Below are 17,639 nucleotides of genomic sequence, written 5' to 3' on the forward strand. Positions count from 1 at the left end.
ACAGACTGTGCCTGTGGGCTGTGTTTGGGACCGTAAAATTCCCAGCACCTGGCAGAGGCCATAAAAGACCCTGAGACATCTGCAATTGGGCTTCGTGTCCTGCTCTGATTCTCCGGACTGTGGATTTACAGCTACAAGGGTCATTTGAACTGGGGACTGAGGCCCATCCAGTCTTTTGGAAGTTGGCTACAAGGCTTTACAAGCCAGCCGTCTATTCCATCCCTGCTACAGGCCTGATCCAAGAACACGCCATTGTTGTCGGCATATGAGCTATTAACCATGTGTAACGCTTGTCGTCTTCTCTTCTCTATGAATAAACCTTTAGATAGTAGCTACTAACGGGCTGGCAGCGGCGTGGTTATTGGGTAAGAGCTGAGTTCGTTTGGCCTGGCTCTGTGCCTGATCTTCATGGCCCATGTTAGAGTTCGATTCGGCCCAGAGGGAGGCAGCTGCAGGAAGCTGGACGGGCGTCTGGATGAGCTGGGGCACAAAGGACTGAGGAGGGGCCAGGCAGGGTTGTTAAGTGTGGGCTGCTGGAAGATGCAGACTCTCCTGAACTGGGGAAAAGAGGGGTCAGAGGGCGCTGGGCTGAGCAAGCGGGACCCTGCTGTAACTTTGGGTTCTCTGTTTGCCATCCAAGCCCTTCTATGCCGTGTCCCAGACAGCTGATAAACCCGACTGCTCTTAGCCCGGAAGCGTCAGTTCCTATCAGCCAGGAATTGTCTGTGGTGAATGGAGCCACTGACTTTCCCTGTGGAAGATCCAGTGTGGGGAGCTTTGAGAAGGTCTCAGATGGAGTAAAAGCTGTTAAGGAATTTAAACAGCCCTGTAACCGAGTGGCTGGGTTTGGCCAGCTTGTTGGGGGGTCCAGGCTGTGGGACAGGACCGTCTCCAGGCTGACTCTGGGAGTGAGCAGTCTGGGCTGCAGTTTCAGAGGGAAGACGGGGCAGCTGAGTCTGCGGAGCAGGACAGCTGGGCGGTTCATCTCTGGAGAGTGCAGGGGATGGCAGGTAAACGCGCATCTCTAGACACTTGGGATGTGACTTGTGGTCTCTCAGCGAACTTAACATCTGAAACCCTGAGCCACAAGGATTGAGATCCCCAGTCACTGACTGGAGCCACCCTGAGTATGGCCATTGCGCTAGAACCTGGGCCTGGAAAAGTGGCAGAACAACCTTTTGCCTTCACATCAGTTTGGGAACATAGTGCTGACAACTCCTGCTGGCAGCATGGACCATGGGGAAACAAGGCGAAAACACCGGAGGCAAAATCCTGGGCTTCTTTTTCTAAAACTTGTAAAACCGGCAAACTAATAAACTGTTCAAATGGAGAAAAACAAACAAACAAAAACCCACCAACTCCGGGCTGTTTCTAAAAGGGCTTTTGTCAGCTACAGGCTCATCTCTGCTGCGTGTCTGAACCTCAGGAATTGAATTCAAGTCTGGCTGTAGATTGAGCTTTTAACCAACACTCTCTCTCTTTTCTGTTTTAATAAATTTTAGTTTAGTTAATAAGAACTGGCTGTAGCGGGTATTTTGGGTAAGATCTAAGTTATCATTGGACCTGGGTGTGCGGCTGATCCTTTGGGGTTGGAAGAACCTTTTCTTTATATGATGGGAAGATTTTCAGGAATCATCTGTCACGGAGTGCGGGGGAGTCAAGGCCCTGCACCTTCCTGCGATTCACCAGGACTCTCAGCCAGCCAGGAAAGCAGAAGGTTTATTCAGACGCCAGGAGCACAGTCCCAGGCAGGACTTGCAGGCACAGACAACAGGATCCTCCCAGTTAGGTCCATCTTGGGGTCCCAGGAGCCCTACAGCCCCCTTGGGGGGTCAGAGCCCTGTCTGTGCTTCCCTCCATTCCCCAGCCAGTTCCTGAAACTCCTCTCACTCCCCAGCGTCTCCCCCCCCAGACTTTGTTCAGCTCCCCGGGCAGAGGGGTCACCTGGCCTCTCCCCCCTCCCTGGGTTCTCACCTTACCTGCCCAGGTCCCCTCCCTCCGGCCAGTCTCCCCTCCCCCAATGCAGAGCATCCTCCCAGCCCGACACCCCCACTCAGCATTCACAGACCACAGTAAGAACAGTCCCAGTTTGTCACATCATCATCATCTCTGCCGTGTGCGTCTGGCCAGAGGCCTGGGCTGGGCACGGGACGGGAGCTGCGGGGTTTGGATTCGGAGGAACCAGGGAGGTAACAGAGGCTGTTTTGGGCTGGCTGGAAAACCTAAGGATTGGAACAACCACCAGCGTCTGGGGTTTGTCTGCCCCGGTCTGTTTGCAGCTCACCCTGACTGCGTGACCCCAGCTGGCTCCCCCGGGCAGCACCGTTACAGCAGCGTAAGACCGTACAAGTCTGGGTTTATCCTCTAGGGTGGGGTGTGCACTTGAGTCCTGGGCAACTCCTCAGCTGACCTCAGCATGTGTGTGTACAAGCTGCAGCTGGGTGTGTCCCCACCTGTGTGTGCTGGAGGGGGCTGGAGAGCCTGTCACGCAGCACAGGGCAAAGGGAGCCCAGGCTGGTGGGTCAGGCGGGCTCAGTGGCACCCCGGGGGGAACCCGTCACACCCGGATCCCTGAGATGGAACCCAGCCAGGGCCCAGCTGGTGCTGCCCTGCCCCATCTCCCAGGCAGCAGCAGTTCATGGTTCACCTGTGGAACTGGCAGCTGCAGGAGGTGGCTGGCGCCTCCCCACGCACCATCACTCAGGATGTAACTGCAGCTGCGCTGGCCCAACCCAGCATCCCAGGCCGGAAACCCCCCGGGGTGGGGGCTGCTTTGTGCCAGCTCCCCCCAGGCCCCGCTAACCCTGGGCATGGGATAGGAGGAGCCTGCAGACGCAGGGAGAGCGTGTCTCTGGCTTGGTTAATGGCAGGAGAGGTTTTCTGGGGGGCAGATCCTGCTGGCAGGCCTGGCTCTGCTGACATCCTGGGTGGGATTGGGGCCCCGCGGGCAGTCGTGCTGGGGGCATTGGTACCAGCTCCGGGACTCAGGAGGAACTCCCAGCCCTGGGGCTGGCCCCATACTCCAGCCGTTCCGCAGGGAGCGCCCTGCACGGAGCAGCCCCTGCAGAGCACAGACACCGCGAGTGGGGCCCGTCCAGCTGTGTCCAGCAGAGCCAGCGCAATGGACGCCGACGCCCAGCAGCACAGCACCCCCAGGGACCAGCCGCAGAGGGAAAACAGGAACCTGGGGTGGGGAGCGACGCAGCAGAGGGAGCAGAGGCAGAGACAGCAGGCGGCTGAGCCAGCCCTCGCTGGGGCCAGGCTGGGGATTTTCTGTACAGTTTCTACAGATAAGAGCAATGTTTATTATTAAGCATTTGCTCCATGTTCACCAACCAAAACGTTCACAGGGGCGGCTGTCACGGGCCCCGGGCCCCCGGCTCCGTGTGGCCCCTGGGAGGAGCCCCCCTTTGGTGTGACGCAGGCCAGCCCTTGTGAGGGTTGCTCTCTCTCTCTGGGGTTAGGTCCCTCTGACGCCGCTGCCTCCGGCGACCACACCTCCGAGCCCTCAGCAGCCTGTCTGTGGGGTGGGGCCCCTCAGGGAGCCCCCTCACTCTGGGCCCCGCTGCCTCTGGCGACCACACCTCTGAGCCCTCAGCAGCCTGTCTGTGGGGTGGGGCCCCTCAGGGAGCCCCCTCACTCTGGGCCCCCAGGGCCTCCACCCCCAGAGGGAGCAATGTACCACCCTCCGGTCGCCACCCTGCAGTGACTCCCAGCCGGGGAACACAGGGGGGTTACTGAATGTCAGAGCCCAGCCCAGACTGTTCTCACGGCCTCAGGCCTGGCCAGTGTCAGCCCCGGCCAGCCGGGTCAGTCCCCGTCCCCGTGGGCTCTGGCTGCATCCTGTCCCCAGCCCAGCCCCCTCCTGCTCCCAGCCAAGCCCCCGATATTCCCTCCCCCAACACCCCTTCCCAGTCCTCTGTCTTTGGTGCCAGGTAAACAGGTCACCTGGGCCCCTCTGTTCCGTCCTTTGTTCCTCTCTGGCTGGAACTGGCTGCTCAGGTCACCGCCCCCTCTCTCCTCAGCCCCACACTGGCCAGAACCGGCTGACTGCCAAGCTGGGGGCTCATGGTCACCAGTCACTGGGTCCCCCATCTCCAGGCCGTTGTCCAGGGTCCTGGCTGCCAGGCGAGGTCACACCTAGTTCTCTGCAACAGCAAACCCCCTCCCTCCACCTCGTTACACACGCAGCACACAGGGAAACTGAGGCACACACCGTGTTCATGCCAAGCACGAAGAAAACTCCCCACTTTGTCACAGTGGGGAATTATGGGGGGAGGCCAGACAATAATTAATGACAGTAGCTGCTGAGCTTGATAAAACATTAAAACACAAACTGCCAATGTCACGTGACAGCAGATACAAAGGCAAGAGTCTGAAGTCAAACTCGGGCGTTCGCAAGCAGCACCATGGGAATGTTGTTTTGTGAGGCCTGCAGCCCCTGCTATCCCAATGGGGCCTGAGTCACCTGGTACCACTCGAGAGAGAGATCTTGGGTCACTGTGGGCAGCTCTGTGAAAACATCCGCTCAGTGTGCGGCGGCCGTCACAAAATGAACAGAACGCTGGGAATCACTGGGAAAGGGAGAATGCGACAGAAAATATCACGTTGCCTCTGTAGAAATCCATGGGACGCGCACGTCCTGAACACTGTGTGCAGATGTGGTTGCCCCATCTCAGACCAGATCTATTGGAATTGGGAGATGCACAAAAGGGCAACAGAAATGTTTAGGGGTCTGGAATGGCGGAGCAGAGGTTAGTCAGACGGGGGCTGCTCAGCTTGGGAAAGAGACGACTAAGGGGGATATGACAGAGGCCTATAAAATCATGACTGGTGTGGAGAATGTGGAGAAGGACGTGCTGTTTACTCCGAACAAACACAAAACTAGGGGTGTGACGTTATGAGTGTAATATAATATTTCAGTGGAAGATGACAGGGCCAGAAAGAGTTAATCAACTCACAGACTGACCTGACCCATGGGTGAACCTTGAGGACTGGTTAGGAAGATCTGTAAATGACTGGAGCTTTGAAATGCAAGTCGGCATTGGTAGAGGTAGAAGGGGAGATGTTTGCTCAGGTCTTGTGATGTCAGCAAACAAGTCTTGTCTATTGCTATAGTTTTAATTCAAAGATCAAAAAAGAAATATTAACATTTATGATGATACTTGAGTGAAATAGTGTTATTGTCTGTGTGTCTCTGTGAAGGTTGTGGTAACCTGTATCTGAACTGTTTAATGGATAAATTACTCTGTGCTAATTGCCAGGATGTTTGGGAGAAGGAGTTAAGCCCATTGTTTTCTCAGGCTTAAAGTCTGCTGGAAATGTATAAGAAGCCTGGGACACGATCCTGCTTCATCTCAGATCTGCTTTGGGTTTCAAGAGGGGGAAACCTTAAGCCATAAGGATTGAGATCCCCAGCCATTGACTGGAGTCACCCTGAATATGGACACTGGGCTGTAACCTCTGGACTATTTCTAAAAGGACTTTTGGCAACTACAAGCTCATCTCTGCTGTGTAACTGAACCTCAAGAATTGAATTCAAGTCTCTCTGTAGATTAATCTTTTAACCAACACTCTCTCTCTTTTCTTTGTTAATAAATTTTAGCTTAGTTAATAAGAATTGGCTGTAGCGTGTATTTTGAGTAAGATCTAAGTTATAATTGAACCTGGGTATGTGGCTGATCCTTTGGGATTGGAAGAACCTTTTCTTTTATATGATGAAGTAAGATTTTTAGGAATCATCATCATATCTGACAGGTGTGTCTGGACGGAGGCCTGAGGCTGGGCACTTTAAGGGAACTGCGTGGTTTGGACTCTAAGTGACCAGTGAGGTGCTGTAGAAGCTGTTTTGTGCTGGTTGGTAAATCTAAGTATTGGAATAACCACCAGCGTTTGGGGTTTGTCTGCCCCGTTTGGTTTGCAGTTCACCCTGATTGAGTGACCTCAGCTGGCTCCCACGGGCAGCACCGTCACAAGGGGTCACCCAATGACATTAACAAGCAGCAGGTTTAAAGCGAAGGGCAGTGTTTCGTCACACAGGCTGGGAACCCATCACCGGTGCTCCCTCGAGGTCGAAGATGATCGCTTTCACTGGGTTTATTTTTCATGGGTCCTTAGGAGTCTGACCCTTGAGCTGTGGGGGCTCGTTGGCCGACGTTGCAGGTGGTGTTGGAAGACGGGGTTGGCCCATGATTGCTGCGTGACCGTTGTCTTTCCTTTCTTTGGGCCTCCCCATTTCCTTTCCCCTTTGGGGCGTTGGGTGCACGGAGGTTGTTTGGGTGGGCGGACATCGGGCATGCGGTGCCTGCTCCACCTCAGGGGGGCTGGATCATCGGGGCCTCGATGCTGACGATGTCGGTGCCTCTGTGCGGACACTGGCATTGGCGCAACGATCCCCAGCTTTACGGTGAGGCGATGCCAGTATGCCAGGCTTGCCTGGGGTTTCCTGCGGGTCACCCAAGTCTCCCAGCCGTCGGGCCGAGCCCCCCAGCCCTACGTGAGAACTACAACTCCCAGCGGCCCCTGCACCTCGGGGGCGGAGCCGAGCCCTAGCCTCACCTTGGAACAACAACTCCCAGCGGCCCCTGAGCCTCCGGGATGGAGCAGAGCCTCAGCCCCACCCGGGAACTACAACTCCCAGCAGCCCCTGCGCCTCCGGGATGGAGCTGAGCCCCAGCCCCACGTGTGAACTACAACTCCCACCGGCCCCTGCACCTCAGGGGCGGAGCCGAGCCCTAGCCCCACCTTGGAACAACTCCCAGCGGCCCCTGAGCCTCCGGGATGGAGCTGAGCCCCAGCCCCACCTGGGAACTACAACTCCCAGCGGCCCCTGCGCCTCAGGGGCGGAGCCGAGCCCTAGCCCCACCTTGGAACAACTCCCAGCGGCCCCTGAGCCTCCGGGATGGAGCAGAGCCTCAGCCCCACCCGGGAACTACAACTCCCAGCAGCCCCTGCACCTCGGGGGGCGGAGCCTCCTGGTCTGGCGTCACCGAACCTCCGGAGCCGTGGCCAATGGCAGGGCAGGGGCGGGGCTGAGTGGGCGGGTCTAAGCCAATGGGTGGGAGCGACCCGGGAGCCTGCGCCATGGCGGAGCAGGTGAGTGGCCTGGAGAGGGGGAGTCACGGGGGGGGTCTCTGGGCAGTGGGGGGGTCTCTGGGCAGTGGCTGTGGGGGTCTCTGGGGGGGGCTGTGTGTGGGGGGGTCTCTGGGCAGTGGGGGGAGGGGCTGTGTGGGGGGGTCTCTGGGCAGTGGCTGGGGGGGGTCTCTGGGGGAGGGGCTGTGGGCAGGGGGGTCTCTGGGCAGTTGGGGGAGGGGCTGTGTGTGGGGTCTCTGGGCAGGGCTGTGGGGGTCTCTGGGGGAGGGGACTTGGGGTCTGCTCCTCCCTAGCCCCTGTCTTGGCGCAGGGTCGAGGGGGCGCTGGGCAGGTGGGGGGAGCCCCCCTGGGGCTGCACTGGAGGAATCCCAGGATAGAACCCAGGAGTCCTGCCCCCTAACCCTGGCTCTTCCATCCCCATCCAGGTCGGCCCTGCCCCACCTCCAATCTACGTGGGGGGCAGCAGCAGTGACAGCGAGGGGGAGCTCGTGAGACCCCCGAGGGGCGCAGGGGGGCAGCCGCGCCCCAAGCGCCGGCGTGTTCTGTGCACCACTGAGATCCCCGCTGTGCCTGTCTACTCGAACAAGGTAACAGGGACCCAGGTGTCCGAGCAACCCCTCCCCCCCCAGCTCTAACCACTAGACCCCGCTCCCCTCCTGGAGCTGGGGACAGAACCCAGGAGTCCAGACTCCCAGCCCCCCTCCCCCGACATGCTCATCCCTCTTGTGCCCATCCTGAGGCGCGGTGCCCCCATGGAGGTGCCCGTGCAGCAGGGCCCTATGGGTAACATGCCCCCTTCCTCTCCAGGTGAACAGGAGCTTCCAGCTGTGCCCTGCGGAGCTGCACCAGGAGGTGCCCGCCCTGCGGTGGCAGGGAGGTAAGGGGGGGCTGGGGTTCGGCCTCGGGGAGGTGGGGGCTATGTATGTGCCAGGGGGAGTGGGAGGAGGCAGCGGGGGTACGTCTTGGGGGGGGGGGTGTCTGGCCGGGCTGTGGTTAGAGTCCTCACAGGGGTGGGGATGTTTGTTGGTCACTTGGGCCCTTACAGTCTGAGAGACCCCCCCCCCCAATCTGATCACAAGCCACAGAACCCCCCCGCCCCCATGACAGACCCCGAACCTCTGGCTGAGTCACTGACGTCCTCACATGGTGGGTTGAAGACCCCAAGTTACAGAGACTCCACCACTGCCACTAGTTCTAGCCTGCGAGTGACCCGTGTCCCACGCTGCAGAGGAAGGTGAAACCCCCTCTCCGGGTCTCGGACAGTCTGACCTCGGGGAAAAATTCCTTCCCAACCCCAAAGACAGCGATCAGTTAGACCCTGAGCGTGTGGGCAAGACCCACCAGGCAGGTACCCGGGAAAGTGACTCAGAACCTCCCCGGCTAGTGTCCCGTCTCTGGCCGCTGGGGATTTCTGCTCCGGGCAGTCGCATGGCATTGTAGGCAGTCCTGTCATACCAGCCCCTCCATACACTTATCGAGCGCAGTTGTGTAGCCAGTTAGGGGCTTTGCCCCCTCTGCTCCCCTTGGGAGGCTGCTCCAGAACTTCACTCCTCTGATGGTTAGAAACCGTCCTCTAGTTACAAGCCTAGACTTGTTCATGGCCAGTTCCTAGCCATGCGTTCTGGGTCCACATTGGTGCTTAACTTCAATAACCCCTCTCCCTCGCTGGTGTGTCTCCCTCGGCTGTATTTATACAGAGCGATCCTAGCTCCCCTCAGCCTGCGTTTGGTCAGGCTAAACAAGCCAAGCTCTTTGAGTCCCCTTTCCATTCCTCGGATCATCCTAGCAGCTCTTCTGTGCACCTGTTCCGGTCGGAATTCATCTTCCTTACACGTGAGAGGCCAGAAGCTGGGAATGGGTGACAGGGGATGGGTCACTTGATTCCCTGTTCTGTCCATTCCCTCTGGGGCACCTGGCACTGGCCGCTGTCGGAAGATAGGATACTGGGCTAGATGCACCCTTGGTCTGACCCAGTCTGGCCGTTCTTATGTTCTCATACAGAACTCCAGACGAGTCTCACCAGTGCCTCATCTAGTGGTACCGACACGTCCCTCTCCACGGAAATACCTCCCCTGATGCACCCCAGCGCTGGCTGAGCCTTTTCATGGCCACATCACACTGGCGGCTCCTAGTCAGCCTGTGATCAGCCAATATACCTGTGACAAACTGGGAATGTTCTTAATGTTTGCTCTGAATACTGGGGGGGCCTCAGTTCCTGGCTGACCCTCTGTCGCCTGGCAACTAATGGCCGGGGCCCTTCCCCCCCTGCAAGGGGATGCTAAAGGTGGGGGAGACAGAGAGGTCAGGAGACCCCCTGGCCCGGGAAAGGAGCTGAGCAGAGGAGGGGCTGGAGGGGGTTTCAGTCTGGAGCTGGCTGGGAACGAGGAGTGAAGTGCAGACGTGGGGGTCTGGCTCACTGCCCCCTAGAATGGACCCGGCCGAGGGGTCCCGTTAGCTGTACCTACAAGCTCTGTGTTAGACCCTGTTCCTGTCATCGAATAAACCTCTGTGTTACTGGCTGGCTGAGAGTCACGTCTGACTGCGACGTGGGGGGCAGTTCCAGAGCATCGCCCAGGGACTCCGTGACAATACCAAGGTCTTTCTCCTCCTCTGTCACTTCCAACTGATACGTCCCCAGCTTAGAGCAAGAATTCTTGTTGTTGGTCCCTCAGTGCACTTTGCACTATTAAATATCATCCCATTTCTATTACTCCAGATTACAAAATCATCCAGATCTTCTTGTAGGATATTCCAGTCCTTCTCCGTATTGGTAACACCTCCCCACTTTGTGTCATCCCCAAATTTTATTAGCACACGCCCACTTTTTGTGCCACGCTCTGTAATAAAAACTAGGCCTGTCAAGCGGTTTAACAAAAATTAATCACAATTAAAAAATACCTGTATGTAAATACCTTGCAAGCCGGCTACAAAAGTGCCATGCAAATGCCTGTTCTCACTTTCTGGTGCCATTGTAAATAAGAAGCAGGCAGCAGCATCTCCTGTCAATGAAGAGAGACACGTTTGTTTCTATTTAGCGATTGGCTGAACAAGGAGGAGGACTGAATGGACCTGTAGGCTCTGAGGTTTTACACTGTTTGTTATAGATGTGGTGCATTCAGAAAACAAATCTACATTTGTTTAAATTGCACTGTCACGACAGAGGTCGCACTGCAGGACTTGTATGAGGTGAACTGAAAAATACTGTTTCTTTTGGTTGTCATTTTTACAGTGCAAATATTTATAAAAAAATACTAGACACTTTGATTACAGTTACAATACAGAATACAATATATAGGAAAATGTAGAAAAACATCCAAAATATTTAATACATTTCAATTGGTATTCTATTGTCTAACAGTGCGATTAAAAGTGTGGGTAATCGCGATGACATTTTTTGAGTTAATTGTGTGAGTTAACTGCGATTCATCGCCAGCCCTAATAAAAACGTTAAATAAGGTTGGTCCCAAGACCGATCCTGGAGGAATTCCACTAGCGACCTCCCTCCAGCCTGACAGTTCCCCTTTCGGTAGGACTGGTTGCAGACTCCCCTTTAAGCAGTTCCTTACCCACCTTCCAGTTCTCCTATTAATCCCCCTCTTCTCTGATGTAACGACTAGTTTCCCATGTGGAACTGGATCCAAAGCCTTCCGGACAGCCGGGTAGCTTGGATCCACTGCACATCAGCTCTCTTCTCAGAGAAGGAGCTCAGGGCGATCTGGATAAAACCCTGTTATAGTTTATCCCAGTTACCGTTCACCCCACGTCCTTAATGACTTGCTCTTTCAAAATTGGTTCCAAGACCTTGCGTACAATTGAGGTCAAACTAACAGGCCTGGAGTTTCCCGGATCATGTTTTTTTTCCCTTCCCTAGAAACAGGGACAGTATCAGCAGCTCTCCATCCCAGGGTTTACAGAGTCGTTAATATCCTTGGTGTTGGGCTTGCCATGTCAGGTGTCGGTTCTGTTAATGTGTGGCTACGTGTGCTGGATGGGGGGAGATGTGCCCGGTGAGGGGTCAGGGGAGTTGTGTTTGGGGGGGTCGGGGTACGTGCACTGGATGGGGGTTTATTGTCTTGGGGGGACAGCCGTGGGGAGAGCTGCCCCCTGCCTGGCCGTCACAGCTGCTGTCTCCCCTCCCTCCCAGGGGCAGATCTGGACGTCGATGACATTGGCCCTGTCACGCCCCCACGGCCAGAGCGGCCTCACGCCCCACGCCTCCCCCAGGGCCCCTGCACTGACTGGCTGGAGGAGGAGCCACCGCAGCAGGGGGCAGCGAGAACGTAGGTGGGGGGAGGGATTGCGGCAGGGTTACCGTGGGGGGTGTATGGGGGGAGGGGACAGGGCTCCAGTGTGGGGGATCGGGATGGGGGCAGGGTTAGAATGGGGCAGGGGAGAGGGCTCTAATGGGGGTGGGGATCAGGGTGGGGGCAGGGTTAGAATGGAGGGGGAGGGGAGAGGGCTCTAGTGGGGGGATCGGGGGGCAGGGTTACTGTGGGGGGTATATGGGGGGAGGGTTGTAAAGGGGAGGTGGGGGCATGGCTCGGGCTCTGTGGCCTCAGGCTTTGGGGTCCGTTGTCCCCTGGGGGGGTCCCAGCGTCCCAGCCCCCCTTCACGGCACCCCCTGCGTGTGCCTCTCTCTCTTTCTCTCAGGGTCCGGGACGAGTCCCCCTCTCCCCCTCCCCCACCACAGCCCACACGCAGGCAGAGGGGCCGGACCCGACGGTGAGGGGCTGCCCGGATGTGGGGGGGTGCTGCTGGGCTTGTCCCCTCAGGGAGGAGGGGCTGGGGGGGTCTCTGCTGAAATCTCTGCCCCAGCAGGAGTTGGGGAATTGAGGGGCGGGTTCCCTGGGGGGCACCTCCCTTGTAGAGAGCGGGGAGGGTCTCTGGGGGGATCTGTCTGGGGAGTCTCTGGATGTGGGGAATGGGGGGGGGTCCGATGGTCCCTGACCCCAGGGAGGTGGGGATTGGGGGAGGGTCTGCCAGGGGCAGGGTCTGATGGCCCATGCCCCCCAGGGAGGTGGGTGTGGGGGTCTGATGGCCCTGCCCCCCAGGGAGGTGGGGGGGTCTGTGGGGCACAGAGATCTGTGGGGGTCTGACCGCCCTGCCCCCCAGGGAGGTGTGGGTGGGGGTCTGTGGGGCACAGAGATCTGTGGGGGTCTGACCGCCCTGCCCCCCAGGGAGGTGTGGGGGGGGTCTGTGGGGCACAGGGATCTGTGGGGGTCTGACCGCCCTGCCCCCCAGGGAGGGGGGGGGGTCTGTGGGGCACAGGGATCTGGGGGGGTCTGACCGCCCTACCCGCAGGGAGGTATGTGGGGGTCTGTGGGGCACAGGGATCTGTGGGGGTCTGACCGCCCTGCCCCCCAGGGAGGTGGGGGGGGGGGTCTGTGGGGCACAGGGATCTGTGGGGGTCTGACCGCCCTGCCCCCCAGGGAGGTGGGGGGGTCTGTGGGGCACACAGATCTGTGGGGGTCTGACCGCCCTGCCCCCCAGGGAGGTGTGTGTGTGGGGGGGTCTGTGGGGCACAGGGATCTGTGGGGGTCTGACCGCCCTGCCCCCCAGGGAGGTGGGGGGGGTCTGTGGGGCACAGGGATCTGTGGGGGTCTGACCGCCCTGCCCCCCAGGGAGGTATGTGGGGGGGGGTCTGTGGGGCACAGGGATCTGTGGGGGTCTGACCGCCCTGCCCCCCAGGGAGGTGGGGGGGGGTCTGTGGGGCACAGGGATCTGTGGGGGTCTGACTGCCCTGCCCCCCAGGGAGGCGTGTGTGTGTGTGTGGGGTCTGTGGGGCACAGGGATCTGGGGGGGTCTGACCGCCCTGCCCCCCAGGGAGGTGGCGCGCCAGCTGCGAGGTCTCAACACGTGGCTGTCGGCCGCCCAGCGCAGCCTGCGGGAGGAGCCGCCCGAGGACGACGTGATCCTGGTGGAGCCGCCCCCGTCCCCCGCGTCCCGGCAGCTGCAGCTCAAGGTGCGGTGCCGGGCCGAGATCCACCGCGTCGCCGTGGAGACGGTGAGTGACACCCCCCCGCACCCCACCCCTCAGCTCTTCCACGTCCCCATGTGGCTGGAGAGTGAGCCCCCCATCCCCTCAATGTGGGCCGGGCCCCCGCGCGGGCCGTAGGTACCCCCCTGCCCCCGCCCGGCCCCCCGTGTGGGCCGTACGTCCCCCCGTGCCACCACCCAGCACCCCTGCCCTTCCCCCCGCGCGGGCCGTAGGTACCCCCCTGCCCCCGCCCGGCCCCCTGCCCAGCCTGTACGTACCCCGTGCCACCGCCCGGCTCCGCCCGGCCCCGTGTGGGCGTCGTCCCCGTGCCACCGCCCGGCCCCACGCGCCCCGCCCGGCCCACGCCCGGCCCCGTGTGGGCCGTAGGTACCTACCTGCCACCGCCTGGCCCCGCCCTTCCCCGCGGGCGTCGTACCCGTGCCACCGCCCAGCCCAACACCTCGTGCCCCGCCCGGCCCCGCCCTTCCCCGTGCGGGCGTGCGCCACCGCCCAGCCCAACACCCTTCCCCCCGTGCAGACACGGTATCTCCAGCCCTGCCCCCACAGCCGGTCTCTGAGCGAGCCCGTGCCCCAGCGTGCAGACCCCGGCCATGCCCCTGTGGGGCGGAGGGTCTCGGAGCGCACCGCTCAGGCGGGCGTGGTTAGGGCATGGGAGGTGCCAGGACAGGATAGGGGGCAGGACAGCAGCCAGGTGGAGGGAGGGTGCCAAGTGGCTGGTTCACCCCCCACGCTCCCCAGTGTATTGCTGGGAGGACAGGGTGGGGTTAGCACTGATTGCAGGGGGCAGCGGAACTGCCCGACACTGGATCTGCTCGGAAATAGCTCAGGGACTGTTTGGGCCCAGGTGGAGTCACACGGGGGTGAAAGTACCAGGCGATTGGCACCTGCCGTGCCAGCCCCGCTGCATGGCTCACACTGGCCCAGAACAGCCCAGCAGGGTGCCAGGCTGAGCCGGAGTGTCCGTCTGCCCCTCCCTGACTGTCCCCTCCCCCGGCGCAGTCACAGCCCCTGCAGGCGGTGGTGGAGCACATGGCCGGGAGGCTGCAGGTCCGGCCGGAGCAGATCCTGCTGCTGCTGCGAGACACAGAGCTGCCCCCCGGCAGCACCCCCCAGGGCCTGGGCCTGGGCGTGGCCGACATCATCGGTGAGTGAGGGGCAGGGGGCTTCTCTCGGCAGAGGTGCAGACTGGGGCCTCGCTGGCTGGGGCCGCACTGCGGGGCAGGGTCTGCGGGCCGAGCGGGCGGGCCGCGCTCGTGGGACAGGCGGGTCTCCGGCTGTATGTGAGACGCGGGCGGGAGCTGTCCCACGCGCAGTGGGCTGGCCCAGCTGGAGGGCCGCGTGCAGCTCTGGGCACCGGGACAAGGGGATAGTCCAGAGGAGGGGTCCGAACCCCTGACCCGGGTGAGTTTAGAGCCGAGCAGCCGGAGGGGCCTGTAGCAGGGGTCAGCTCTAGTGAAGGCTGGTATCGGAGCCAGGGGAAATCCCTTCCGTGAGCCAGAGCCCCTGGGGTCTCCCTCCCTCCCTCCCGGGTCGGCCACGCGGCCTGAACTGAACCTCCAGGCTGCAGCCTCCAGCTTCCCCCATGAGCTCTGCCCAGCGAGTCCCGCTGAGCCAGACCCTGGCAGAGACGTGCCCACGCTGCCGGGACAGTGCCCCTCGCCCAGCCTGGCAGGGACAGTCCCACAGCGCTGGCACGTAGTCGGTGTGTGAGGGGCAGGGGGCTTCTCTCGGCAGAGGTGCAGACTGGGGCCTCGCTGGCTGGGGCCGCACTGCGGGGCAGGGTCTGCGGGCCGAGCGGGCGGGCCGCGCTCGTGGGACAGGCGGGTCTCCGGCTGTATGTGAGACGCGGGCGGGAGCTGTCCCACGCGCAGTGGGCTGGCCCAGCTGGAGGGCCGCGTGCAGCTCTGGGCACCGGGACAAGGGGATAGTCCAGAGGAGGGGTCCGAACCCCTGACCCGGGTGAGTTTAGAGCCGAGCAGCCGGAGGGGCCTGTAGCAGGGGTCAGGTCTAGTGAAGGCTGGTATCGGAGCCAGGGGAAATCCCTTCCGTGTGCCAGAGCCCCTGGGGTCTCCCTCCCTCCCTCCCGGGTCGGCCACGCGGCCTGGACTGAACCTCCGGGCTGCAGCCTCCAGCTTCCCCCGTGAGCTCTGCCCAGCGAGTCCCGCTGAGCCAGACCCTGGCAGAGACGTGCCCACGCTGCCGGGCCAGTGCCCCTCGCCCAGCCTGGCAGGGACAGTCCCACAGCGCTGGCACGTAGTCGGGTGTGTTAGCTGGCCACGGCACAGGGAGCGCAGAGGGGTGGCCAGTCCGTTCTGCTCAGCCCAGGGCCCCGCCAGGCTGTGAGGAGCCCCTTGGGGCAGGCTCTGTCTGTGTCCCTCACTCGCTCTCTGACTTCCTTCCTGAGCCTGTTCCTGGGTGAGAGCCCCCACCTCGCCCTCCCAGCCCCTGCTCTGTGCCCAGCTCCCCGCTGAGAGCGTGGGGCGGGGAGTCACGAACGCTGCCATCGGCTCTCTGGCCCCACTGCTGGTCTGGGGCGGTTTCAGCCAGTTCTTTAATGACTGTTTGTTCCGCCAGCCAGGGCGGTGATGCGTGTGCCCGTGTCTTAGGCTGCCCTGAGAGCAAACGGCACTGGGTAGCCGTGCAAAGTATAGGGGAAACCGAGGCAGGCGTGAGACTCCTACAGAAAATTCCCCCTTCGTCGCAGGGATCAGTTATTCTCCGGGTTCGCTGGGGGCAGGACAGGCAGCGATGGGCTCTCCGCGGCCAGGGAGATTCAGGTCGAATATTAGGAGCCAGTCTAACTGCAAGGGGAGCTCGGCCTGGAACTGGCTGAGGGAGGTTGGGGGGTCTCAGCACAGGGCCGGCCTGTGTTTGCTTGGCCAGGGGCTGGGTGCGGTGACCTGTCGAGGTCCCCTCCCGCCCCACGTTTCTGTGTTCTGGGGGCGCCCGGTGCTGCACGCGCATTTCCAGCGGAGCTGTCCCGGCAGCATCTCTGCTGCAGCCGCCTGAGCCGTGCTGGGGTCCCCTGGCCTCCCCCGTGGCCGCCTCGCACTGGTGGCTCATGGTCGCCCCACGCACCAGGCCTCTCTCCTCCTCCATGGCGGCCAGCTGACGAGCCCCGAGCGGGTAGCAGGAACTGGGTTCCTGGCCCCGAAGGGCATGCTGTGCCCCCCAGGCTGGGGGAGGGGGGTCTGATATCAGCGGGGGTCCCCCAAGCCGGGACGGGGGTGTAACAGGAGTGATCAGCGCAGCGCCCCCAGCTGCCCACCCCTCACGCTCTCTCTGTCCGTCTGTCCCCTGCAGACTGCGTGGTGGACGTGGGAGCCGGGGAGCCGCAGAGCGGGGGAGAACCGGGGGCCGGGCCGGGCCCTGGGGAGCTACGGCTGACGGTGCGAGGCCAGGAGAAGGACTCGCAGCTCACACTCAACGTGCCCAGGGTAAGGGGAGGGGTCATGCCAGGGGGCTGTGCGGTGCTGTTTGCAGAGGGAGGGGGATGGGGGGGTTGTGTCAGCCTCAGGGAGGCGGATGGAGCTGAGCCCGCGGGGGGGCTGTTGGCTGAGGGGGCTGGGGCAGTCGGGGCTGGTCTGGGGCAGGCCCGCGCCACCTGGGGCTGCTTTGGGAGGGAGGCTGGGGCCAGTCCCTGCAGTGCCCCCTCCCAGGCATGTCTGCGGCGTGTGCCCCCCCCGCGCTAACCCCCACCCCGGCAGGCGGAGCCGCTGCACCGGCTGATGGAGCGCTACCAGGAGGCCATGGGGCTGGGCGGCCAGCTCCGCTTCTTCTTCGACGGGCAGCGCCTGGCGGGGACCCGCACGCCCGAGCAGCTGGGCATGGAGCCTGACGACGTCATCGTGGCCTGGGCCTAGCCCCCCCCGCGTACCTCCCCCCAGCTGGGCACGGAGCCCGACGACGTCATCGAGGCCTGGGCCTAGCCCCCCCCCCGTACCTCCCTCCAGCTGGGCACGGAGCCTGACGACGTCATCGAGGCCTGGGCCTAGGGCCCCGGTACCTCCCCAGCTGGGCATGGAGCCTGACGACGTCATCGAGGCCTGGGCCTAGCCCCCCGGGCACCTCCCCTGCTGGGCATGGAGCCTCCTGGAGGCCTGGGCCTAGCCCCTCTCCCCGAGCTGGGCACGGAGCCCGACGACATCATCGAGACCTGGGCCTAGCCCCCTCCCCCAGGTACCACCCCAGCTGGGCACGGAGCCCGACGACGTCATTGAGGCCTGGGCCTGGCTCCCGCCCCCTCCGGGCACATCCCCAGCTGGGCATGGAGCCCGACGACGTCATCGAGGCCTGGGCCTAGGCCCCGGTACCTCCCCCAGCTGGGCAGGGAGCCCGACGACGTCATTGAGGCCTGGGCCTAGCTCCCCGCCCCCCTCCGGGCACATCCCCCCAGCTGGGCACGGAGCCCGACGACGTCATCGAGGCCTGGGCCTAGGTCCCCCCCGGGCACCTACCCCCAGCTGGGCACGGAGCCTCCTGGAGGCCTGGGCCTAGCCCCCGGGCACCTCCCCCAGCTGGGCATGGAGCCTCCTGGAGGCCTGGGCCT

At 61.8% G+C, this 17,639-nt stretch overlaps 1 protein-coding gene across 3 annotated transcripts; it reads left to right on the top strand.

The window, feature by feature from the left end:
• Window positions 1-7,023: 7,023 nt before the first annotated feature.
• On the top strand, window positions 7,024-16,996 carry LOC120402919 (nuclear factor of activated T cells 2 interacting protein). 3 transcript variants are annotated; one of them, XM_039533507.1, is made up of 9 exons: window positions 7,024-7,095; window positions 7,518-7,679; window positions 7,900-7,969; window positions 11,237-11,372; window positions 11,743-11,814; window positions 12,916-13,096; window positions 14,090-14,234; window positions 16,394-16,527; window positions 16,798-16,990. In XM_039533507.1, the coding sequence occupies exons 1-9, from the start codon at window positions 7,054-7,056 to the stop codon at window positions 16,951-16,953; spliced, it is 1,098 nt and encodes a 365-aa protein (XP_039389441.1). In that variant the 5' UTR covers window positions 7,024-7,053; the 3' UTR covers window positions 16,954-16,990. The 3 variants fall into 3 exon arrangements, with proteins under 3 accessions (XP_039389441.1, XP_039389442.1, XP_039389443.1); XM_039533509.1 differs by lacking the exon at window positions 7,024-7,095 and adding an exon at window positions 7,405-7,423 and having other exon boundaries at window positions 16,798-16,996; XM_039533508.1 differs by lacking the exon at window positions 11,743-11,814 and having other exon boundaries at window positions 16,798-16,993.
• The last annotated feature ends 643 nt before the right edge of the window (window positions 16,997-17,639 follow it).

This window comes from Mauremys reevesii, linkage group 4 (genome assembly GCF_016161935.1).
Source record: "Mauremys reevesii isolate NIE-2019 linkage group 4, ASM1616193v1, whole genome shotgun sequence".
In the NCBI taxonomy this organism is placed as follows: domain Eukaryota; kingdom Metazoa; phylum Chordata; order Testudines; family Geoemydidae; genus Mauremys; species Mauremys reevesii.

Coding starts and splice junctions, on each gene's coding strand:
- LOC120402919 (XM_039533507.1), top strand. CDS start 7,054: ATGGGTGGGAGCGACCCGGGAGCCTGCGCCATGGCGGAGCAG. Junction 11,373..11,742: donor CAGCAGGGGGCAGCGAGAAC/GTAGGTGGGGGG, acceptor TCTTTCTCTCAG/GGTCCGGGACGAGTCCCCCT. Junction 13,097..14,089: donor ACCGCGTCGCCGTGGAGACG/GTGAGTGACACC, acceptor CCCCCGGCGCAG/TCACAGCCCCTGCAGGCGGT.